The sequence below is a fragment of the Anarhichas minor genome, unplaced genomic scaffold, assembly GCF_050575085.1.
Source record: "Anarhichas minor isolate MPS153535 unplaced genomic scaffold, ASM5057508v1 ptg000062l, whole genome shotgun sequence".
Lineage (NCBI taxonomy): Eukaryota > Metazoa > Chordata > Actinopteri > Perciformes > Anarhichadidae > Anarhichas > Anarhichas minor.
In genome coordinates, this window is record NW_027466508.1 from 747,560 (window position 1) to 773,785 (window position 26,226).

The window sequence follows — 26,226 nt, forward strand, 5'->3', positions numbered from 1 at the left end:
TACAGAACACTCTTCCACCTACACAGCAAAAAACATCCATTTTGGTCTTAGTTGCTTTTTAGAAAAAGTGAAAAAAAATGTTTTCGATACAACGAATAGCAAGACATCTCGGCAGTCTTTGACAGAACGGTGAGCCGGAAACTCCCAAATAGGAGAAGCTATAGTAGCTTAGTTATGAGACAGGAGTCAATGGTAAAAACATCTGTCTTTTGAATTAATGGTCTACTTATTGGCCCATTAGAAACTGAGCAAACAAGCTTGCTATAACTGAAAATAATACACAGCAAGCTACTTAACTCTGTATCGAAGGGAATTATATACAATCCTGGTAATAAAATGCCTGGCGGATTCTCGTGTTAGAGTGCAGACAATCGCCTCTAGAAAATCTTTGATATAAGTTGATTTGTATGAGAACAGACAAGATTATAATAAACTAACTGCACAGGGAGATATGTGTTCATGACACAGTTGTATTTTGGCGAATTGATTTTGTTTATAGTGTGACCACATATAGAAGAAATCCGCTTCCCACATACTTGTGGGAGGACGTGGCAATGATCGGGTTTGAACATCTTTACTTGCGTGGAGAGAAAAGGAGAAAGAATCGCTGAAAACTAAGAGGGTTGTTGTGAGAAGAGAGAAAATGAGAGACAACCCTCAGAGAAATGATGTTACCATGGATACCGTATCAGCAAACCATCATGCCCTCCTCTGGGCTTTCAACCAGCACACCTGCCTCGCCCTAGGAAACACACACACACACACACACACTGAAGAGGGTGGGGTAAATAAGGCTTTTTCTCCGACACATTGAAGTCAAACTTTGCGGCTCTAACATCACATCCACAGCTCTGTCTTGACATTTTTACTCACTATTCTCTCATTTGTCCAGTTTATTTATTACATAGTGAGATAATGAGAAAAAAAGCTTGATACGCGGCAGGATACAAATTGCTCAAATTGCAAAGTATATGAGCCTCAGCCAGCTGAAGAGTTTATTTGAAGGGAAACACAGCGGTCAGAGGCTCGGGCCCAGGTCTCTGGTCCAGTCTGGAATCTGATCCGGGCCACCAGGAGGAAACGGTAGATGGAGGAAGTGGAGCAAAGGAGCAAAGCATGTTGGACTTTAATTTGTTTACAGTGAGTGGGTTGTGGAGCACTCGGCACAGGGTAAGTTTGAATCCTCAGTTCCTCCCCTGACTGATATTTTCCGTGAGGTTAGGTGCGGGTGGGAAGTTGCCGGAGAGTCAGCAGGTTCGTGCAGGTTGCAGCTTTAAAGTCACTGGATAAAGTTGATTATCCACGTTTCAGCTGCAGGAAAGGCTCGAGGACAAAAGTCTGCATGCGAGTGAGAGAGAGAGGTTTTAATGTCACGGACCCTTGATAATGTATCTGCAGGCCAACATATTGGTTCCATTTTTGTCCTGTGAGCACAAATCATTCACATGGGGACATTCAGTTTAATTTCGGATTTTAACCCTTAAACACAGTTTCCCCATTTTTATTTCACATTCAGTAGCTCTAAAGTTGGAAAAATCCTAAAAATATTACTATCTGACCTCATCATATACATATTCTGTGTCAGCTTTTTCCAGCTCTTCATTGAAACTACATGAAGTTTACACAGAATGCAATATTTTAAACACAAACCCGACAAGAGTTTATATTAGTTGTTTGGGGTAGAAATGATTGATATTAAGCTTAACAACTGGCCACGTTGTCAGTAACCATTCCACTGTTTGTTTCCATTCTTCAAGTTATGCAGTTTAATGTTTTTAAAGAGTTTCCTACATTTTGAAATACTTTTTTATTTCATGCATATTTTTACTTGAAATTGAATTCAGATGGAGAAGCAACTGAGAGCATTTCTGTAAAAACAGCAAAGGGCAATGTGGGGAAAAGAAAACATGTAGCTCGACGTTAACTCCAGAAAAATGTTTTCTTTCCTCAAATGGAACACCATCTGTTATCTGGAGACGCTTAAAAAGAAGGTTTATGACAAAAAACACAGATTCCGGGCAAAGTTTGCTTTTGTATTGAAGCTACACCTCAACGCAGCTCGTAATATTTTATTATTTTCCCCCCAGGGATCTAATGAACCCGTTTGGTAGACCACAGGTGTAGAGGCAGAAGTTACAGCCTTGTGTTTCATTCTAGCACTGAGGCGACAATACGCTGGTTTGTATGCGCTGTGTGTTTCAGTGGGTCTGCACACACGTGAGACATTTCACATGTTTGTCCCAGTAGTCTTTTCAATTTTGCTGCACGACGCAGCCTGTCGGAGTCGTGTGCCTGTGTCCGCTGATGCGTGTGACATATGTGACACAAGAGTTTTTACTGTCGATCCGGGTCAGTCGCTTGAATCTAAGGGAGTGTGTGTTTACACATCAAACAGATAGCGAGAGAGAAAGAGATGAGTCGGAGGAAAGAGTGGCAGCCAGAGGGATAGCAAATGCTTTCCCAAAGACGGGAGACAATGGGACCAGACACGGGAGAGAGAGAGAGAGAGAGAGAGAGAGAGAGAGAGAGAGACATTCCTGAGTGTGATGTCCAGTCCTGTCATTTCTCATCAGTGCAGGGACAGCTGTGTCATTTTCGTACCACACGGTCCTGGGCTCCGGCCTGGAATGTGTCGCGTCCCGTCCCAGCGGCCCCTTCACTGCCTCCTTCACCCTCACACTGAGACCATTTAGTCCTGACTCTTGTCTTTCAATAAAAAGATTCATTTCAGCTGAACCTTGAACCTTAAATGTTGTCAAGTTTTACTGATGTTTGACGTAGATTTTAGCGTTCATTTGCCACATTTTCCTATTTTTTTTTCTGCTGTGAAAATTAAACACACAAACAAAATATGGAAAAAACATTACATTAAGTCAACCCAGTACAGGTAATAAAACCTGTACTGGATCATATCATATGTCAGATCTAAATACTCAAGAGTGTATTGCGTCTATTGATACACCTTCAAACACTAATAAATGAATCTGAACCCTAAGGCAAAGACCAGCTGCAAGTGCAGGTTCTATTGTTTTGTTTGTAAGTTTGTTGCCAAACTTAGGATATGCTGTGTTCGTATTCAGAGCGCGTGCCCGTTCGGAGTGGGATTGCTTGGTCTTGTCTAGAAGGTAATCCACAAGTTGCAGAACTCTTGAGAGATGGTTAAGTTTAGGCACTGACCACGTATGGTTGAGGTGAGGCATTGAGCTTGAATGGTTATGGGAGACTCCTTGCTTTATAGTTAGATGAATAATAAGGTTTTGCAGAGAAACATATTAATATCCCTCAAAGTAAGGCATCAAAGAAGTATCATGTGATATTGGTACCAAATATCAGGTATTGTAGGCGCTTGTATAAAAAACCTTTCAAACTATATCAAGCTCAAATCATAAAGATATGATTCTACTGAAAACTGATAAACGATCATGTTGTATTATGGCCTGGCCCCATGACAAAAAAAACTAGTTTTTCATGTGCCATTATGCAAATCATATTTACAGACAGGAAGAAAGTGTCAGGACAGTCACGACACCAGCTCCTTTGTCCTGTGCTTCAACATTACCACATCCTGATGATATCTGTACAACGTACACAGGCCTTACCTGTCGTCTGTGTACCCTTCAACCCTGACGGCTTTAAGTCAGAGAGACAGTTAAAATCCTCCCTTCTTCCTCCCCCGGTCTCTCTGTCTGTCTGTGTGGACAGAGACAGAGATTTTGGGGTTATATGATCCAGCTGCAGTGTGAGGACCAGTAGTCGCCCCTCAAACACAGGAAATCCCCTTACTTCTGCTTCACGGCTCTGTTGTGGCCGCATGTCTGTGTGTACATTTCTGCGGCACAGATCCTGTGTGCATGTGCCAGCGTCGGACGGGTTTTGTTTTTCAGGAGGGGGGTTACAGCACCGCCGGTCCAACCGACTGCGGTCCCGAGGGACGCACACAAGAAAAGTTAAACAAACACAACAACCATGGGCTTTTTCTCAGGACACTCCTATTGGTTGATCCACATGGCAGTCTTTTCTTTTTCCATTGGTCCCCATGCCTCCCCCACTCTGCTCTCCTCTTTGGAGGTTCGGCCTCTGAACTCTGACCCCTTTGGGAAATCAGAAAACTTGCTAAAGGGACCTGGTGAGAGGCGAGGTTCCTCTCTGGAATGTCTTGATTTGGGTCACTTTTCCTTCTCCATTAGTGTCCTCTCTGACCGCTTTACAGGCCTTTCAGTCTCTCGAGTCAGTGAGAGAATTAAGATTTTGCTTGCTCACAAAGTTTTAACTACATTCTCCAGCTGATTTAAAGGGGCAGTTCACCCAAAATCCAATCAGTTTCCATTTCTCTGAGCATCAGAAATAAAATCCCTTTGACCCCCATTGTGTAATGTTAAAAACAAAAATGGAAATGGCTTAATACTGTAAGTGAGAAAAGATGTTTTTGTGATTTGGGTGAACTGACCCTTTTAAGAGGAAGAGTAAGGAGCGCTTCACCTCTTCCCTTCAGTGCAATGATCTATTAGTCGCCGGCCTTGTCGGCCTGCGTTTGGCACCACTTCCTCCCGGGGGCGGCCAGCAGTTAACGTCTCCGCCTCCTGTGATTGGCCCGTAAAGGGCTCCGTGGTGGTTAACTGGCGGGTTGCTTTGCCAGCGGGAGGCTGTGGGCTGGGCCACGCCGCTTTGCCTGATCTCTAATTAGCACTGGCTTGTCAGATAGTCAGGGTGGATCTGTCTGGGAAATTGCAGTCTTGCACACACACAAACCATAGCTGGGAAACACACATGAAGCAACAGGGACAGGGATTGTCCTGCAGTTTCGGGGAGTTTTTGTCTGTGATCATGTGGCTTTGACTTGTGTCCCCCGTTTGATTCTTGTTGGGCTGAAGTGGTTTATTTAGGACTTGGGGTGTGTTTGTGTGTGTGTCTTGTGCTCTATTAGTTTCGTGGCTGCAGCAGTGAAGTGGTTAACAGTCCCGGGGGAGGCTCATATTTCCAGCAGCAGGGCAAGTCCTTCCCTCTTTCCCCCCCCAGTTTCTCTCTCCGTTAGTCCAGAGAGAGACAAACTGTGCTCGGGGGATGAACCATCAGTGCAACGAGCGACAAAGGAGCTCGATCTAGGAACACTGCCAGGGCGAGAGACATTGAGAAAGCTCAGAGAGAGAGAGAGAGGCAGACAGAGAGGGAGTGGGAGAGACATTTGGCTGTGTGAAGTCTCTCAGCGGCATGAAGTCATGAAGCTCTCTGTCCAGCTCGGCATTTTCCCGCAGCGCTCTAGTTCCCACGGCAACCCAGGCACCCTGACCAGGTAGGTGTGTGTGTGTGTGTGTGTGTGTGTGTGTGTGTGTGTGTGTGTGTGTGTGTGTGTGTGTGTGTGTGTGTGTGTGTGTGTGTGTGTGTGTGTGTGTGTGTGTGTGTGTGTGTGTGTGTGTGTGTGTGTGTGCGCACAAGGGAACTTTGTTCTTATGGTAGCCTAATGATGACTTTGGTTCAGTCGGTGATCAGGAAGTGCTGAGATTTGTGTGGGTTTGTATATGTCTGTTTCTTCGTGGCTGTCTGTATATCTTTATTTTCTTTCTTTCTGTGTGTGTGTGTGTGTGTGTGTGGTGGGGGGGACTTTCCCCTGTGGCTGTACGGACGAGCTGAGACTGTTGTGGTCACTTAAATCTCTCAGCACCTCTCCGCTCGTCTGCTCCACGGATGCTTTCAGCTTTTGAGTGTCTCCACTCTGCTGCGGTTTGATTGATTTTGCCAGTAACTCCACAGGAAAAGTTGTGTTTTTGCTGTTCGTCAGGTTGTTACAAGGTTGTCTAAACTGCAGCAACCTATTTGGCTAAAAAAAAAACCTGCTTATTAGATTTTAGTGATCTGAATCTGGGTTTGTTGCCACTCACCAATCTTTGTTTTTGTTTATTTTTAATTATGTAATTATGTTGTTGTCTTCATGTGCTGGTGGGAATCGTTCAGGACTTTGTTGTTCAGTTGGCTGCTGAACAACGCTGGACTGACTTGTGTTCTTGCTCGTCTGAAAATCTAAGTTGACAGACGAATGATGAATCAGAGGTCATATGAAGTGCTGGTTGTTGCGCTTCAGTGCTTTTTTTAAGTATAGAGTAAAATGTTGAGTATCAAAAGTTGGCATTGAAAGCGTGGTCTGATGCTTAGACATATTTCCTTGTTTATAGGGAACTTGGCTAATTTGATACTCTTTTTTATTTCGGAAAAATCTTTGTTTTATAGAGAAAATGTATCTACAGCAATAAAATGATGCATCAAGCAATAATGTCAAACGTTCTCCACTGCTCAAATGTGAAGATTTGTTGCTTTCCTCTGTTGAAAATCTCGTTGTACGGTATCACTGAATATCTTTATGTTGGACACTTCGAAGACTTTCTTGAACAGCTTTTAATCTCTTATTAGTCTTGATTAAATAGACCCCTGAAAACGGAAAACACCAGGTGTGTGTGTGTGTGTGTGTGTGTGTGTGTGTGTGTGTGTGTGTGTGTGTGTGTGTGTGTGTGTGTGTGTGTGTGTGTGTGTGTGTGTGTGTGTGTGTGTGTGTGTGTGTGTGTGTGTGTGTCTGTGTGTGTGTGTGTGCGTGTGTGTGTGGTGCAGCCAACCCTGTACTGGCCATGACCAGCTTCCCTCTGGTCCTTTCAGGGTGATGTTTGCCAACTGGCCGTGCTTCCTGTCCCCCACAGACTCCCAGTGGATGCACACACACACACACACACACACATATTTACAAATATCCTGCATTAATTAACTCCCGCCGTGTTTGCTCTGTTCAGATGGGTTTGTTTGAACAACTCACAGACACACACACACAGCCCGTGATGTCACCCCTCCATCAAGCCTTTGTTCATATGATAGACAACCCCATTCAGCCTGTGTGTGTGTGTGTGTGTGTGTGTGTTTGTAGCTGAAGTCAATTCAGATGGAGAATAAAGGAAGAGAATCACCAGGCAGTCAGAGGATCCATCTTTTTTTCAGTTTATTTCCGTTTAATGCTGTAGTTAAGTTATTCTTTTCTTTTCATACAAAGGCATACGCTTATCAGAAATACAACTCGACGGATAACTTCATACTTGTTGTCCTTCTAAAATGAAGTATACAGAATATGTTTTACATGTAGACACATACAGTATGCATAACCATAATCACTCCTAAACAACCATACCCACACACCTACAGAAGGGATATTGTAACTGCAAATATGAAACAGGTTTTTCAATTAATCTGCAGAAAAAGACAATTTCCCTGCAGCTCAAAAAAAAAGCGCTTTGTCTCCAATGAGTTCAGCTGACTGATAAAGAAGTGTTGTGTTCATGGTATAATAAGCATCACACCTCACTGCTGTGTCTCTGCTGACCGTCTTTAATGTCTGTCTGTTCAAAAAGGAGCGATACATGTTCCCAAATAGCCAAGTGGACCCCCCCCCCCCCCCACCCTCTGCACTCTGAAAGATGTATTGTATAAAGAGAACTAAAGTGAACCTCCCTGTCTCTCTCTCCCTGTCTCTCTCTCCCTCTATGTGTCCAGCTGGGATGACAGCAGCTCTGTGAGCAGTGGCATCAGCGACAACATCGACACAGATGACATCAACACCAGCTCCTCCATATCCTCCTACGCCAACACGCCCGCTGCAAAGCGCAAGGGCCTCAACGCGCAGGTAGACTCACACTGACGTCCATATTTAAGAAGAACCTTTTTTTATGACTGTGCCACGGGTTGAGGTATCCAGCTTCATTTTGGATCTGGTTTCAACCCTAGTCCTATCCCTCGGAAAAAAGGCCTAAAATAACATGCCCAAAATGAATCAGGAATAGCTACATCACAATCTTCTGTCAGTTATTAGACGCCCGCATGAACAACTGGAAGTTTCCTCCAGCAAATAATCACTCAAACATGTTTCCTCGAGTGTTTATAGTGTCCAGAAGAAAGGATATTATGTGACATTTTGATGCAGCGTGAGTTATCTAGGGTAGCAGGTAAAGGGTAACTTCTGGTTTTTTCAACCCTATATTCCCATGTTTTTGTGTCTAAGTGACCAATGGCGACAAAATTAAAAGAATTTAGCAAGAAAACTCCAGATGGCCGCTTAGGCCTATAATCTAATCGATTCCTCACCGTCAATGTACATCCACTAAAAGTTCTTGTTTTTCCCACAGACTGGCTCAGATTGTATTAAGTGTCTGACAACATTGTGGAAAGGATAATAAATATAAAAATATCACGTTTTTCTTTACCTTCAGCTTGATCCGGTCTTTTGTTATTGAAAATATTTTAGGTAACACTAAGATACACTTTCTGTTCTCCAACACAACAAACTCTAATAACACCGGCGCTCTACCTAAGTATAAAATACCAAAGTTGCACATTTAGACTGTGTATTGATTTTTAATGAAAGATCCACAAACGTTAAGTCGTCTAATTTCCTATGGCATTGAGAAATGATTGGAATAAATGTAAACTAGATGTATTAAGTGGTAAACTGATGCAACCGTATCCTTCCACTTGGCCTCATTTCCCAAAACCCAGTCCATCCCAGCATTCCTCTGCATTCAGAGAAGAATGTGAGACTACAGCTGTGAACTCACAAAGCTAAGGCTGATGTTGACTCTGGCCTCAAATCATTAAACACTGATTAGGAGCCACTACGCTTCAGGAAAATGATCGGTGAGACGATAATAATAATAATAATATTGTCAGCTGAGTCACGTTATTGTTGCTGATGTGGAGCCGGGCACCATGTGACGAGCGTCCATTATGGCTGCAGAGGTGCTGAAGAAAAAACAAAGGAGGACACAAAGGAGCCTTTCTCTCAGTACAGCAGCCTGACACAGTGCAGCTTGATTAAGTCTGTTTTAAATTCTTAGAGCAGAGCAGCAGCCATCATCCCTCAAACAGCTAGTTCACCAGATAAAACTCAAAAGAAAGAAAAGTCAAAAGAAATTTAAAGTTCACCACTAACTCACCTTCAATATGTTTTAGATTTTGAAAAAAGACAAATTAAGTTACTTAACTTGAAACTTTAAAGCAAAAAATCTTCTAGTCCCAAATCATTTTAACTTGTTAAAGTCCCAGATCAAGAGAAAAATGAATAAGACGGCACCAGGACAACAGCTGAAAGTAATTTTATTCACCATTCAAAGACCCGAAAGATTTGCAATTTGCTTATGAAGACGTGACGTGACATAAAGCTTGTTCTGACAGACTTGAGACTTGCTTCTCTCATAGTCCAAAGAATGAGGAGCACTCTCTCTGCTCATGCCCTGATGTGGCCAAACAGCTTCCTCACAATTTGCTCAGGTGACGTCGGTGTGGATGCTGGCGGCATTACACACAGCATGATGGCTGCGGTCATAAAATGGAGTGCTTTTTAGAGGCACTTGGCAACGTCTCATAAAAGACGCTATCTTCAGCAGTAATAAATCTGACCTAAAGGGCGTCTGTGTGTCCTCCCAGCCCGTGACAGATGCAGAGAAGCACTCGGCCTCCACAGTGGTGCACCAGGCCTGGTCAGGAGACGAGGTGAAAAGGCCAGACGGCGGGTCAGACAGCAGGGTCAGGATGGAGTCGGGCTCCAAGTGGAGCCGCCGGAACCCCTCTGACATCTCTGACGAGTCCGACAAGGGCGGCTCAGGGAGGAAGACCCCCTCCGTGTCCCACACGGGCTCTTGGAGGAGAGGCATGAGCACACAGGTGGGGGTGACGTCCCCCCGGACTAAAAGCAGCAGTAGCACAGGCTCCACGAGCTCCGGTGGCCTCAAGGCCCACAGTTCAGGTAACGCAGACATCCACCACTAATAAAAGTTTTTAATAAAAAGATTATAGTTTAAATTAAAAACTAAATACACATTTCCAACTTTCTCCTTATCCTCTCACTTCTGAAATAGAAATACCAGCTCTTAAAAAGCTGGCAGTTTAGTTCTATGAGTGTGAAATCATGAAACAGTAGCAACCACACACCCCACTGATGTCTTGTACCGTGTGTCCTGCAGGTAAGACGGATGACGTCAAGGTGTCAGAAAAGGGTCGTCTCTCTCCTCGTCCTAACGGCCTTCACCGCTCGCCCTCGGACGCAGGACGCAGCAGCGGCGATGAGGCCAAGAAACAGACCATCCCCACCAGCCGCACATCGACGACGAACGTCCTCACGCACACCGTTTCAGACCCCCACTCCCAGACACACACCTCGCACACCTCGCACACCTCACACACCTCGCACACCTCGCACACCTCACACACCTCGCACACCTCACACACCTCGCACACTTCGCACACCTCGCGCACCCCTACCAGCACATTCGGCTTCAAGAAGCAGGGCCACGGGATGGTGACAATGGTTACTGCCAGCGGCGCCACCATCACAAGTGGCTCAGCCACCCTGGGGAAGATGCCCAAATCTGGGGCACGCTCACTTGCAGGAGGGTTGAAGGCCGGCGGGCAGGATGGCGCGTCGATGCTGGGCCACCACGATGACGGGTTCCTCCCCATGAGCGCCCGCTCCACACTGCAGTACCGCAGCCTGCCGAGGCCAAGCCGCTCGGGAGCAGCCGCCCGCAATGGAAACCGCTCCTCCACCAGCAGCATCGAGGCCGCCGTGCTCTCCGTCACGACTCATGGGAAAAACTCAATCGGCATGACCAAGGCCAACGGCTCGGGAGGCCTGCTGGCCAATCAGACGGATCGGGAGAAGGGCGTCTCTGAGATCGACAACCTCAGGAGCGGAGTCGGGATGCAGAGTGGAGGAGCAGCGACCGTTCCCCTGACAGGAAGACAGCAGGTTTCTTCACCCACACTGCGCAGGTGAGCACACACACACACACACAGAATATAATTTGTATTGTCAGTGATCCTGGAGACATAATGACGGCTAACTGAGTGGGGCCTTCTTGTATGGGCTTGAATGTACCAACATAAAGCACGGACATAGACACAAACACACAAAGAGAGAGACAGAGAGAGAAGGTAATTTGAAAAGTTAATAATCATGTAGTCACATTAAAGGATAAATAGTGGTGAGTAATGATCACACGTGTGGGCTTGTTTCACACACACACACATACACCTACACACACACATACAGACGCTCAGTGAGGTTAAATCAGGCCATTGTGAAAGGCAGGCTCTGAGCTGGGCTGATCAGCTGCCAAGCCTCAGCCTTGCCGGTGCGGGGGGGAAGGCTGGAGAAGGGAGGGTGTGGTGCTGGGTAATGGGAGCTGAGTCTTACCTCAGCGCTCTGCCCTCATTAATGTGAGGGAGTGATAACTCTTCAAAGAGACTGTGTGCTGCCATTATAGCCCACCGCGGCTCCAGTCGTCATAGTCTGCCATTTAGCTGTAACCCAGGATTAGTAGAGAACCAGGAGAGAGTTCTGTGTGTGTGCGTGTGCGTGTGTGTGCGTGTGTGCGTGTGCGTGTGTGTTCGCCCTGACTCAGATCTGAGCACTCACTCTACCTCTCCTGGCTGCAAAGTAAAGAATAATACTGGGTTTTTGTCCTGTTAGCGGCGGGACCTTCAGGGTGGCACACTCAGCCAGCTTGCTTCTCCGCTTCTTTGATCCAGAACAGCGATGAATATTTACATGAAATTTGTTGTTTAATTTGCTGTTAATATTCATAATCCCTGAAGGATGAATACTAATGATTTTTACAACCTCATGACCTTGCAGCAGCATCAGTTTTAAATTTACAGTAATACTCAAAAAAAAGATAGCTTCAAGCAGCTTCAAGACCTGAAAACTTTATTTAAAAGCAATGTAGAATAATTAAGCATTAAAAGAAGTTATTATGTACAACATGCACTGCAAAACATGTAGATGTAGACACTAATATATAGACTTTTTATAGCATCATATTCTCTATTATGCTCACACGTCGACAGAAGTTCAACCATCATTCTGGCAGAGTCCACCCTTTATTAATCGATTATGTGATTTGTTGAAATTCATAGGAACAAAAAGGATATTAGGAAATGGCATCCTGCTCTTTTAATACTTTAGTTCACACCCTTCCTTCCCTCCCTGCTTTTCCACAGATTGTTTGGTGGGAAGCCCTGTAAACAGGCTCCGGTCACCACGGCTGAAAACATGAAGAACTCCACTGTTATCTCCAACCCCCACGCCACCATGAACCATGTGGGCACAGTGCTAGAGTCCCCCGACGGAGGCCTGGGGGGCGTGGAAAGCGAGACCAGCAGCCCAATGTTTGGAGGCAGAGTGCAGGGAATAGGGATGGGGACGCTGGGCAGCGAGCAGGTGAGCAAGAACATGTAAACAAATAATGGAGACAATGGATCAATCTGTCAGTCAACATACTCTGGAAAATTATGAGAGCATAGATAACAAAATCCTCCACTAGCTCCCGGAGGATTACTGGCTTTTACATGGTAAACATACGGTGTAATTAATGACAACAGTTGTACGATAAAGCTTTTGCAGAAACAATGTAGAAAAGTTAAAAAGGTGTTTTTGTTTTTTCTTAGTTTTAAAAATCAAATACATTTCCTTTAAAATGACTGAAGTAGCGTGGTTTATCCTTACAACTGAGTCACGCGAGCAGCTACTTATTCATTAGTTACGCTGCTATTTTTAGCAGAACACACTCTCCGACTGCCCGCCACCCATTACTAACATCAAAGGAGGGGAAGCAACTTTTCTTTTTTTGGGAGTTTATTTTGGAGTTGCATTTGAGTAACTTTTAGCTGTGCTAGTGGCGGAAATGTCTTTCGTCAAGACTGCAAATACCAACTACATTTATTTCGTCCTTAGTAAATTGTAATAACTTATGTGATTTGCTAAAGCAGCTACGATCAATATTCTTTTTTTGTTGTTGTTGTGATGAACTTACAGGTAAGAGAAAAATATATATATTTGAGTTTGAGGTGTCCCTTTAACTTTCGAGCTACAGTCACTTTAACACTTTAGCTCTAGGGTTTGTGGTCCACTGTCACACCAGAAGGATGAGTTTGGGTTTTAGATTAGAAATTATTATTTACCTTGGAGCTTAGAGATGATGTGTGTGTTGAAGGTGTTTGGGAGCTAATGACAGGGCTTTGGCCGGGACAGGAGGATGATTTTGTTGTCACCGGACTTAATACCACAAACCTGATGAATTCCTTTAAGTACTAATGAGTGTGTTCAGTGAAGATGAGCCGTACAGGCACTTGTTTGGTTAACTGTAGGCTACATATTACAACAGAGCAGCAAAGTCTGAGCATGCTCAGTCATGAACTCACCGTCACCTCCTGATTCATAGGACTTAATCAGAAGTCTCAATCATAAAGTGACTCGCAGGCCATTGTTTTTAAGCAGCCGTCGTGTCTTTACAAACAGTAAGCTTCGGTTCAAAAGTTGAAATAGTCAGTGACCTTAAAGCAAATGGAACATCAAATAAAAGAGAAACTGCATCAGAGAAACTGAGAAAAGCAACACATTTAAGGGAATTTGTAGGACTTTTGCCTGATTGGAAGAATTACTTCAGATATTATTCGAATTGTTTGTTGTTGTATTGTTTCGGTGCTAGAATACACAGTCTTCCACTGGTTTTTAAAATGACAACATCCTCTCCGCCCCTCCACAGGCCTCCAGTCCCGGCTCAGTCTACTCCTCCACCGGCCCCTCCAACAGCCTGACGTGGGGCACCACCTTCAGCAGCTCCTCCGCCCAGAGCAGGGAGAGCACGCTGGGCGGGCACGGCGGGGCGGGCAGCATGGGATACCCCTCCGTCAGCAGCATGCACACCAGCAGCGAGTCCATCGACATGAGCCTGGGCAGCGGCGGCCATGGCGCCCACAGGGAGGACACCCTGTCCGCTCTGGGACGCACCGGCAGCGCCAAGACCGGCATGTCTGAGAGGTGAGGACACACAGAATGTCCCATTTATTTCAAAACCTTTTTTTCCTTTTCCAAAAGTAACCTTCAAAGTCTGTGATCCGTTTTCCAGTGTAGCATCTTGCCTTCATCAGTGTGGTATATGAGGTTGTTTCTTGGTTCCTTAAATACAATGTGTTAGCCATTAGCCACCATAAGCTACTGGTCATACAAATAAGACCTGTTAGCTCATTGAACTGAGCAAGGGTGCATTTTATTGCTGATGAGTTTAACTTTTCAATTATAAAAAACGGAGTGCTTCTTTTAGAAGTCACATAGTGTTTCTTTAATACTTCGAGTTCATTGCTTAATATGACTAGTTACTGTGCAGGTTAAAGTTTTACATACAAAACATATGATCAGTTTAACAATGTAATTCATTGTTTAGTAAGTAGTTAAGAGTGGCTTCACCTCGACCAGCAAAAACATTCAAATGTTGCTTAATAATACAGTATAAGGATATATGATATAATGCATTTTGCTGATCAAACAAGTGTACTTTATTTTTGGAATGCATGACTTTTACTTATAATGTATAAGTATATATATTTTTACTTTTTCACATTGACACTGTCACTTAAGGATTCAAACACTTCTTCCAACATTGACCATTTTGAAATCCTGCTCAGTTCTGACATGAATTCCTTTTAATGTATCCAGAATGGAGATGATGCAGAAAGCATCCGTCGTGGCGAGGTGTCGCTTCTTGTTCTCGTTCTGTCCGCACTCGAGCACAGAAACTAAATCCTGTGGCGTCCTCAGTCGATTAAACAGTAATTGTGGTCATTGTAGCGGATTCCATCCTGACAGGTCGACTGCGTAATGTGACAGGAATGCCTCAGAGGAAACTTAATAGCATTAGCGGAAGCTTTGAGGATATGACATCACCCTCCTCACTGAGTTTTCTTATTAACGTCATTGAATCTCGCAGTTGATCTCTGTTCTGAAGAATGATCTTTACTCTCTAAAACTTTCTTTCTCTGTGTCTGTTGTGCGTTTTCCCTCCTGTCTTCCATCAGTCCCCTCTCCTCCCCGTCCGCTAGCCCTTTATTCAGCCGAAACACGCTGCCTCGGAAGCAGGACAGGTAAACGTGCCCGAGTGCAGTGTTAGGCTTCTGGTGAAACAGCAGTGGAGGTTCCTACTAAACCACCACCTGCTGCCACACAGAGAGCATCACAGAGAACCACAGAGAGACGCTTCGTGACGTCGTTTTGTGTTTTCTTTTCAATGTGGAGATTAGCGCTCTGTGTGGTAGCTTGTGGTTATTTTGAGGACCTCTAGTTCCTGTATGAAAGGATATTTGTGAGAGTGTAAATGTGAGGTTGTCTGTGTGGATGTTGGCACCTTCACTGGTTTTGTTTAGTGGTCCGTGTTCACTTACTGCCGCCTTGTGGTAGAGTTTGTATGTGCACATTTACCCAACAGCATGGGCACAGGATGTTTTTATTGATTTTACACTGCAAAAGTCTCTATCTTAAGGTTTCACTATTCCTGAACCCTGAGAAAATTACAATATGCTGCCAGTACGAAGAGACAAATGAAACAGTTTCAGTAATTTTCTATAGTCCAGTGTAAGTTTTCTTTTTTCCTTAAGTCTTTTTTCTTTGTTGAGAGTTTTTACAGTTATTTTAGGCCTGGAGTAAAAGTCAAAAATTAGATCGAGGTCGAGATTTATTTTGCAGTGCGTAAGTTTGTTGATAAGAACAATATCTTTGCAGGTTAAAAATAGTGTTAGGTAGTCTTTAAGAGATGCAGACACATGTTTCCATGCCTCCTTTGCCTTCCTCCTCTAAAGTGTTTCTCTCCCACAGAGGGCCACACTGTGGTAGAAACACTCTGCCTAAGAAAGGACTCAGGTACTGACCTCACCTCCTGCTGGGAGGTGTTGCGCTTTTACACACTGGTTCACCAAATTGTCTTCTATCTTGTCTTTTATTTCTGCGTCTACATTCACTCTTTGAGGCTGGTGCTCACACTTAAAAAAAAAAAAATGCTTTTGACGTTTTTGTTTGGCACTTGGCACATGTGTTGTTGTGTTGTGCTTCTGTGACGAGGCATGTCACTTTGTCGTGGTATAGAGCTATAACTGTGTTGTGCTGTGTAGCGGGCCTGATTTTGGGGGTCAAATATTCTTTGGCTTCTTTTCTGCTTTTCTTCCCTAGTTTCTATTGCTCTCAGCCGAGAATCAGTCTTATGTTCATGGTGTTGTAAATCCTTGTTTTGGTGTCTGATCCATCCTGTTTGATCCTGGCTACTAATCTGGCTGCTTAAGAAAAAATCCACCTACTGATTGTAAAAAGTCAGAAAAATCTGAATCCAGATCATCTTGTCCTGTAACAAAATCCACACTTTTTGCGTTATCGCTTCCACTTTAATCTTCTCTTTGACTTCCTGTAGGTACGGCCCGTCCCCACAGCTGCGAGGCCACGAGGAGGCCCGTGATTGGCTGCGCTCCCACTCCACCAGCGGGCTGCAGGAATCAGCCAGTAACTCCCCGTTCTCCCCCAGCTCCAGCCTCACCTCCCCCTCCGGCACCCGCTTCAACTTCGGACAGCTCGGTACGCCAAAACCCAGCACTGCTTGTGTTTTTACTTTAATCACACAGTAGGCTACATTTGATCTCTGTTAGTTGACAAAATGTTAGAACTCTAAACTCAAACTGTATTGCCATCAAGCTGTTGACAATGAGGGGTTGGCAGTTTTTCAACTGAGTGAAACGTGATTCAGCTTCTGTTTGATATCTTAACACTTAATACAATCAGTGGATGTGCAGGAAGTTGCCAAACATTCTCTGGATTCAGCCTCTCAAATGTGAGGAGGTGCTGCTTTTCTCTGTTTCAAAGCATTGTAAACTCAGTTTTGGACAAAACCAGCAATTTGGAGGCGTTACCTTGGACTCTTGGAAATTCCAACAGCCATTTTTTCACAGTTTTCTGACATTTTATAGAGATCCTTGCTTGACTTATATTATTTCATATATCTTTCTCACAGCATCCAGCCCCACCTCGGCAGCTCAGATCACCCTCACCGGTCTGCGCAATAACAGCCTGACCAATCAGGAAGTCTCCTTTGACCCTTGCAGCGACAACCGTCTGAGAAACTCCTGCATGTCGCTTGACGAGAAGACTCGCACCATGAGCCGATCGGGCTCCTTCAGAGACGGCTTTGAGGAAGGTAAGAGGAGACATGAGGAAGATGGATGGATATGAGACAAGTGTATTGAATATCCAGTGAATCTGTGTGGGTCCTGGTCATTTTGGTGTGATCTGTAATTAAAATGTAATCCTGCATACCGCCAGCTCTCTATGAGTCTGAAGCCTCCCCTTCCTTAATACACACCCCCGTGCCAAAAGAAGTATTATTCCATTTGTTTAGAGAACATTAGGAAGGATTACAACCGCCCCTCTAAGAAAAGCCCTCCATCCCTTTAGAAATCCATAATCAGCTTTGGTGCGGCTTTGTTTTTTTCATAAGCTTGTTTATTGGGAAAAGTACCCCGCCGTGCTTTTCCCACCAGTAGGCAGACTCCCCGCTCAGGCGAGGTAGCTCCACTTGGAGTCTGCTCAATCCTCAGGGCTGTAGAAACACCGAACTTTAATTCAGAGGAACAAACCACGACTGTGAGTGAGGTGGGCGTAGTATTGTGTTGAAAATGGTTTCCTTAATGAACGAATCCAGCCTTAAACACTTCAATAATGTTACGCAGCCACAGTTGGCCACAGTGAAGGGGAGACAAATCAATACAGAGGAAAGAGCAACATGAGAGACGGACAAAGAGTTGGAGAGCAAATCCAGTGACGCTGAAACTGGTTTTGTAAATGAGCCTCGGGGGAATCAGCTGTGTGCATGTTCTTTAAAAAACCTGGTAAATCCAGACTCCAACTTGAAAGCTTAGTTTTCTTTACAAGATTCTGAATAAAACACCCTCTCAGAATCAGTTGAGCCTGTACATGATGCTATTCATCATCACCATGATGTTTTTATCTGAGTATAGGCTGTAGTGTATATGACAGGTGCAGAGTGAGAGAGCAAGTAAGGAGGTTTATTCATAACCAAGAAAACGCTTCATCATTGTAGGAACAATCAAAAAGAAGCAACAGAAATACAGAGTAATATTACAAACAACAAAATCCTCTCGTTGCTTTCCTTCAAATTAAACAAACTGGAACCTTCACCGTTTTTGGCAAAAGTGCTTTTAAAGCGTTTTTGATCCTCATCTTGGTGTGAGCTACAGAGACACTTTAAACTATATTATTTTGTAAGCATGCAAGATTTAAAAAGCAGGAAGAATTTTCATCCAGTGTCTTAACACTGAATGACAATTCTTTGGTTGACGCCATTTGCCGTTTTGTTTTTGAAGACTGTTATTTGTGTTTTTTTGTGGTGCTTGTTTGAATATTTTGCGCTGACGTCTTGGCCAGGACCCCCTTTGAGTTGAGATTCAAAATCTTAATGGGATTATCCCGGCAAAATAAGGGTTAAATGGAATTAAAAAGAAAATGTAGTAAACTGATTTAAGTCGAAGTTACCTGAGCTTTTCCTAGTATTGTGAAACTATTGTACAAATGTACAGGTAGCACACACCTAATGTGTACTTGCACAATGACACCTACACTAAATTATTATAATTGCGCGCCCCCCCCAGTAGCATATCTGACTCTCTTTTCCCAGCTCCATGAGTCTGTCTTTCCCTTTCAGAAGAGGAGATAATTACAGGGATCACAGTGAGAGGCGTGAGAGAGACGTGATGACATACAAGAAACCTCCAGCGTTACTTTCTCTCTCTTTGTTTGTGTGTTGGAACACAATGTGTAGGGCCGCCAAGGACATGCGGTTCATGTGTATATGTGTATGTTGCTGAGGTGTAGAGTTACTCGACCGTTGTTGGATTGACAGGACAAAAGTCACATCATCCACCCAACACTTTGTCAGCTCTGTCACTTCATCCCGTCCACCCTGACCCTCCCACTCACCTTTATATATATGATCACCTTCTCCTTATCTGTAGAAAGACAGTTTAGATATTTATCTCTTAGAGATAGATGCTCAAAAAGTATAAAAACAAGAGTAATGCTTTACATTAGTCATTTTCACCACCTTTCTGTTCCCATTCTCTTATTATGAGACAGTCGTGTGCACAATATCTACGTTACCGTGGATAAAAAAACCTTTTCAAGATGATTTTTCTCACAAATCAATGTTGCGCAATAGTCGTGCTGACTTTTTTTTGCCGCGCTAAAATTCTGTCAGTTTTGCACAATGTTTTTGACGACTCAGGTTAAAAGTATATATTCTCAATGCCAACACAAACAGCAACATGTACACATGCTCCTTCAATAAAAGGTCAAACAGAACAAACAAATATCTTACACACACTTTTGATAAGATTCAAACCAGACAGCAGTGAATCTATTAATATTCTCCTTTTCATGTGGCTCCCAGCACACATTGCTGTGTAGACCGAACTAAAATAAAAGTGAGTCCCCAGTAAACTGTTCCCTCTGTGAGGTGAATGAATGAATGAATCTGCTGGGATCAGCCCAACCTCTCTGTGTGGTTGATGGCATCACTCTGCTGATCCGTTCTGATCTGCTCCCAGGCAGGAAACAGTGCTGGCGTTGTGTCCCGGGCCTCTGATGTGTGATTAGTGGCTGAGTCATTAGCAGAGTAATGCTCAGGCTGTCATTAGTTGCGCCACAGTCCGACTATAACGTGTAGGAGTTTTACCTTTGTAACTGCAGAGCTGCAGTCATTATGCTCAGGAGGAGGCGGGTCGTGGAGTCGGGGGGTGGTTTGTGTGGGGGGTCTGTTGATAATTATGGGGCTGTTGTGTGTACTTATGTACTTTCTAATCCCTACTTTTGCTTGTGGTTTTTGTGTCTTCAGTTCATGGATCATCCCTGTCTCTGGTCTCCAGCACTTCTTCCATTTACTCCACGGTGAGTACAAAAAACATCAAGAGTTAATTTAAGTATAGATGTAAGCTTTTTTCATTTTTTTTTCATTACTTTTTGGGGACATTTTGTTTTGCCATTACATCGTTTGTCCACTAAAGACCAATGGCAAAAAACATTTTCAACAGTAAAATATAATAACATAATAAAACATGTTTTAAAAACTATATAGATATTTAGACTCAAGTATTGATATTGATGTCAGCCTCAAAAGTACAGATATATGTTCTTTAACAAGATCAGCCTCATTAATCAATCCTGAATAATAGAAAAAACAAATCACAGTTCTCTGTAATTTGCATTATTTCATTTTTTTTAAATCTTTGCAAAGCAGCAAGTCTATACACAATTCATGTGGAAACCAGAACAGCCAGTTTCTGCTTTTGCGTATGGGATTATGAAATATTGAGTATTTGAGTTGGCAAATGCGCAGTTACACATTTACCTCTAATCCATCCAGAGATCTGACGCAAACACCCTGTGAGAAAAAGGTCTGGCTGTAGTCAAACTTGGGACAGGCCCCCGTGTACACACAGTAGCCAATCAGAGCCTAGGTTTCACAGCATAGCTCCTCCTCCCTCTGTGGGCTGGTTTACTCACCTGGGCAGGTGTAGCAGAGAAACTCTCAGACATTGGATCTCTGCTCGGCACTGGCTGATCCTCTGAGCCTTAGAGTCACAGGTTTGAAATCAGAGGGGGGAAGAGAGTGGAGGCAAAAATGATGGCGACTTTATCCCTGAAGGGCACCGTCACATCCTGGCAGCAAACGGTAGGGATGAGGAGGAGGACTGTAGAGAGGAGGAGTACTTCTATTGTTGGTCTGTTGGACTTAGATACAGCTGCAAGTCAAACATATAATTACACAGATTTAAGCTAACATAAATCTGACATGTCTGAGTGAGGCTGTGAATTAATGTGCCAATAAATGCTTCACAACAACAACAAATAATCGACAACACACCAACAATTTCATTTCTTTTGAATTTTTTTCTGACTTTTGTTTTCCTCGGATTCCTTTTTCTTCTGTTTTTTTTCGTTGAAACACTTTTGTTTACCTGCCATGATGTTGACAGTCAATGCAGTCCTGGTACAGGATTTTCTATCAGAAGGAGATATCTGTGTTTTGTCTGCGTTTCCAAGACAGGCTACTCTGTTTGTGTATCTAGGATCAACTGGTCATGTGCGTGATTGATTGCTCTGTTTGGGTGTGTAGATCGTGTGTGGGCAGATGCCACTTAGTAAACCATCCACTCGTGCCACAGAACACATGTACTCTACACACTACAATACTTGCACAGATGCATGAGGCTGTTGAAACCTGTTGTGAGGTGTAACCACATGGAAAAATCATAATTATTTGTTGTTCTGCTTTGTTGCGTCTGTCACAACACAAGTGCCGTGTTTAGAACTCCCACAAGCCTTAAAAATATAAAAGACTGTGGATTAAAGACATTTTCTTTTACAGAAAAGCACGCAGAGAGCACACACTTTTACCAAGACTGCACAATCCTCTAAATGTGTTATTCCAATATCAGAAAATGAAAAAATGTATCTGCATTACAATGCATATAGTGAATGTTGGATAAATTAATCAGATGTGTTTGTTAATTGAAAATTTAAAAAAAGAAAATCCTGCTTTCAGATATTCTGCTCATAAAACAAACAAGCAGACCAAGAATATAACCTCTTTGGAGAGTGTAATACAGTTTGAATGAATCTATAGTTTAGAGCATTTCTATTGTTTCTGCATGACTCTCAACATGGGGACGGCTGAGCCAGCTAACGTGCTAAGAGCGCTAACAGTCTGACAGAGACATAACTCCTCTATAACTTTACATAGCAAATATTTGTCTGCTGCGATTTTAATGCTTTAAATATCATATAGAGAAACTTATTACATTCTTGAAAAATAAATAAATCATTAAATCTATAGATTTTTACGGAATAATAGTTCCAAATTGGCCTGATGTCAGGTTTTTGCACGAAAAGAGATCGTGTTGTTTTTTACACTACCACCACTTGATGGCGCCAAAGAAGAAATCTTTAAAATGATGCACATTACGTTAAACTCAATTTTAGCTACAGTTGAACCAGTTTTGAGTCTGTAAATTTCAGTTGACCACTCAACGTAAAGAAGCTGTGAAAATGGTTCCAGTCGGGTTAAGAGAAAACGTTTCCTGGTGCAGTTCCGGAGCCCGGTGCAGCTTGTGTACATGTAAATGTGGGTGTTGCATGTTTCACTGTTTTGGTGAGCACCAGCAGCATCAGCAGGGTGTGTTGTGGTCATGCGAGCATCTTGTTTTGCCAGCTCTCGCTCTGTATATGTTTGGCTACTTGTCTTTTCATACTATTGTGCTGTGTGCAGCCTATGGAGACAATGGGATTCTCTCTCTCACACACACACACACACACACACACTCTCGCACCGATGAGTGAAATGCCTTCAGGGCAATATCTCTGCTTTCCAGACATATTACACCAGACAATCTCCTTCACAGTTTATACATCTTGTCTCCATAGAGCTAGTAAATCAAACAGGACATGTGCATGGTCTGACCTCCGGCAGCTTCAGCTGCTCCTCTTTGTCATTAAAGCTCGTCAGAACTCAGTCAGTCAGTACGTCCTCTCATGATTTTCTCTTCCTGTGATGTTTGTTTTTACAGAATGAGGAGAAGTCTCAGTCGGAGGTAAGTGTCAGCCCGCCCACAGCACTTCTATCACGTAGCTTTCTCTGCTCTTTAATTTTCTATGTGCAGTGGCTGGACATGTTGGAACATGGGGGCGTTTTCACAGTTGTATCTAGTTACATGTGTAACTGTATTGTGACTGACCCTGTAACAGGCTCTTGTTCCTCTCCGAACACCTGTGTACACCTCTATGTGCTCTTTTATGCATCCACCGTGTTTCATCTCTTCACCTGAACATAGCAATCCAATCTGGGAGCCTCCCTCATTGGTTTTGTTGTATTCTTTTTGTTTCCTTCATGTGTGTGGATGCGTGCGTATGTGTGTGTTTGGCATCGCATACTTTTATGATGCAGGCATGTATGCTTTTTTGTCTTGGTGCTTTTTGATGTCGTGCTCTTTTCACATCCTCAGATCCGCAAGCTGCGTCGGGAGCTGGACGCCTCCCAGGAAAAAGTTTCCGCTCTGACGACGCAGCTGAGTGCCAATGTAAGTTAGCAAGCACGCAAACACGTACACACACACACACACAAACTTAGTTGGACATGTATATTGTCTCCTTCCAGTGTTTATTGTGCCACACATTTAATCGCTAATATACGCATTAAAAAAACACATTTTGTGGTTATTATCAAAAAAAGCTGTGCACCTTTTGCCACAAAATCTGATTTAAAATGATTTAATATAAATGTATTATTGAGGTATTTATTACAGAACAAATAGATAATATTCGTTAGTAGGTTTTGGACTATGGGCATTACATAAGTCTAATTTATTTTAAACTAAGTTTTGAGGCACGTCAAAGATGTTTTCCCATCAATTTGTGATCAGTGCAATATGATAGTAAAGTGTGTATTCTGCTGCCATGATGCTATGATGATGTATTTTGCAAAGGGATGCTTTGAGTGAAAATACTAACTACGTCGACAGCCCTTCCTCGAGCCATGGTGCTAGACAGAATTTTATGTAGTTTTATCAAAAGACAAACTCAATTAAAAAAACTAAATTTGGCACCTAAACAATTCCGGATCACACGAAAGAACATTTTATGATATTCATCAAATGCTGAACAGAAAGCTCCCACCGAGCATTTTACTCCCAGAAGGTGTAATTTCACATCTGGCAGAACCATCTGAAGATCTCTTAAAGCGTCTCCAGACACGATTCTTTCTGCCACCCGGCCTTCTGTATTGCACAAGTCTCTCCACGCTCTGCTTGTATTCTGCTTCCTGAGTCAGTGCACGCTGGTGGTTTGACTGTGGATTAGAGATATGGAAGGAAGGCAGCGGTGTTAGATTACCGCACAGAGTCAGGTCTCAGCGCACTGCTGAGGGACAGTCGCAGATGTGGACTGAAGATTTACAGCTAACGACGCCTGGATACAAGAAGGTGTGGTGTGGGTGTTGAAAGAAAAACGCAGGCACAAGAAGTTGGTAGTGGGTGGGGGGGGGGGTGTCATTAGGGCGGGATGTTGGGTGTGAGGGAGGGGCTTTGACAGACGATGAATTATGTGAACACGCCTCGGAGCCCCCCCGAGGCCGAGAATCTAAGAACATCCTCTGAAGCAACACATCAGTCACCACCTTACTCAACTCTCACACACACTTCCTGCAGGCGTCTGCAGATCATTTGTATCCATAAAGTCTAAAGCCTCATACAATCTAGTGACGGATGAACCTGCTCACCCTCGTTCAACAAATTCTTATGATTTGCTCTCAAAAATTTGAGTTTTCAAATCTTGTCAAATGCTTATTTTTGTTGTAATGTGTTCATTTACTAATTTACTAAATGTTGGCGGACAGATCTTTCTTGAACAGTTTCTTAGATTCCTGGATTGGAGAATTTGCGCTTTGCCATAATTATTTAGCTCTTTTATATTATAATTGGAAACTCTGACTCATGGAAGTGGAAGTGTTGGATGCTAGTCCCACCTGGAAGATGAATGACAAACATTAACATCTAATGAGGAGGAGGTTTGAGCTTTTGCACATCCTGTGTTTTCCTCCTGCAGGCTCACCTTGTGGCAGCGTTTGAACAGAGTCTGGGCAATATGACCATCCGACTGAAGAGTCTCACCCTGACGGCGGAGCAGAAGGTAAAAAACAGCTCCTCTTGTTTTATAACAGACTGTGCTGTACACGAATTAAAGTGCACATTCAACGTCACTGCAGACGATGTATTGGTTCGATACGCTTGTCCTTTCCTCCGTGTAGGACTCTGAGCTGAACGAGTTGAGGAAGACCATCGAGCTGCTGAAGAAGCAGAACGCTGTTGCTCAGGCTGCCATCAACGGAGTAATCAATACACCTGAGCTCGCGCCTAAAAGGGACAGGACAGGTACGGACCGACTTCACGAATGTGGAGCCTGTTTTCCTGTAGTCAATGGAAAACCTTTATCATATCAGAAGTGGACTACACTGACAAGTTGATATCTGATATTTAATGAAAGACATATTTCAGCCTGATGTTTGACAAACACATACATGTCCTGTCTCCCATCAGCCAGCAGTAACGGCAGTCCACAGCAGCACAACCAGCAGCCAGACCTGCGCATCAGGAGGCAGCACTCCTCTGACAGCGTCAGCAGCGTCGCCAGCGCGACCAGCCACTCCAGTGTGGGCTCCAACATGGACACCGACGCAAAAAACAAGAAGAAGAACAAGAAAAACTGGGTAAGATGCTGTGAATTAAAAAAATACAAAATATGAAAGACTTCATTATGTGATGCTGAGTTACTAACAAGCTGCCAGCCGGGACTCGTGGTGCTTTGTTGTTTTTGTCTCTTTGTGCATTTTCATGCATGTGTCGCTGTCACATGTTTGGGTTTCTCCCCTTTAGGCATCTTTCAATGGGGAAAAGGTGAATACACTTAAGATATTCATAGATTTTTATAGTCGAATACAAAGTAATACATTATTTGGTGATTTGCAGGTAGAATAACATTCAGGTTAAAACTGGGCTGAATTTAGTTGCAGTAGTTGTCTCTTAAAGTACAAATAGTTTCTAGCCCCAGTGTCAGCTCATTAGTTATTTGTTACTCGTGATTTTACAACAAAACATTTGACATACTTACAAACCTTTTCTTTTTGTCGTTGAAAGACTTTTTTGTGCACCGGAGGACAAATCGGAGACGATGACGTACGCAACTTTTTGTCCCCCTCTGTCGTCCCGTAGACTGAAGCGCTGTTGTGTTAGCCGCCTGTCGTTGTCAAAATCTGATCCCGATGTTGAATTTTAGGAAGAGCAGTGTGGTGCTTCGTCGTAGCCGTTAAAATATGTGAGCTCGTGTTGAGTTTCCTGCTTTAGGTCACAGTGATAATAAACAACCTGTGTGTGTGTGTGTGTGTGTGTGTGTGTGTGTGTGTGTGTGTGTGTGTGTGTGTGTGTGTGTGTGTGTGTGTGTGTGTGTGTGTGTGTGTGTGTGTGTGTGTGTGTGTGTGTGTGTGTGTGGATTTAGAGTTTGTGTCGATGAGACCCCACAGGAGGCTCCTCTATGCAGGTGCTCATACATTGTATGTGATGTGGAGCGTATAGGGGCAGTGTGGATCATGAAAGACCCCGCTTCATGGTGGTTGTAATGTAGCATTAGCTGCCTGGAGGTTAAATACAATCAGCTTTCTTCCTGTACGGGCCTCTACTTTAATCCCTGTCCCTCCATAAACACATTAACACACCTCAAACCCATATGAACATGTGCTGTTTTGTCTCTCTGTCTTCCTTTGCTTCGCT

At 43.6% G+C, this 26,226-nt stretch overlaps 1 protein-coding gene across 1 annotated transcript in view; it reads left to right on the top strand.

Annotated features, from left to right (window-relative positions):
* Positions 1–26,226, top strand: part of nav2a (neuron navigator 2a) — a 102,523-nt gene that overhangs the window by 68,507 nt on the left and 7,790 nt on the right. The window contains exons 13-30 of the mRNA XM_076078012.1: positions 7,525–7,654; positions 9,451–9,769; positions 9,987–10,176; positions 10,261–10,794; positions 12,025–12,244; positions 13,569–13,843; positions 14,878–14,943; positions 15,671–15,715; positions 16,257–16,417; positions 16,851–17,033; positions 19,746–19,798; positions 22,477–22,500; positions 22,912–22,986; positions 24,509–24,592; positions 24,711–24,834; positions 25,000–25,169; positions 25,336–25,356; positions 25,597–25,635. Coding sequence (XP_075934127.1) covers positions 7,525–7,654; positions 9,451–9,769; positions 9,987–10,176; positions 10,261–10,794; positions 12,025–12,244; positions 13,569–13,843; positions 14,878–14,943; positions 15,671–15,715; positions 16,257–16,417; positions 16,851–17,033; positions 19,746–19,798; positions 22,477–22,500; positions 22,912–22,986; positions 24,509–24,592; positions 24,711–24,834; positions 25,000–25,169; positions 25,336–25,356; positions 25,597–25,635 — 2,713 coding nt within the window. The remainder of the gene's footprint in view (positions 1–7,524; positions 7,655–9,450; positions 9,770–9,986; positions 10,177–10,260; positions 10,795–12,024; positions 12,245–13,568; positions 13,844–14,877; positions 14,944–15,670; positions 15,716–16,256; positions 16,418–16,850; positions 17,034–19,745; positions 19,799–22,476; positions 22,501–22,911; positions 22,987–24,508; positions 24,593–24,710; positions 24,835–24,999; positions 25,170–25,335; positions 25,357–25,596; positions 25,636–26,226) is intronic.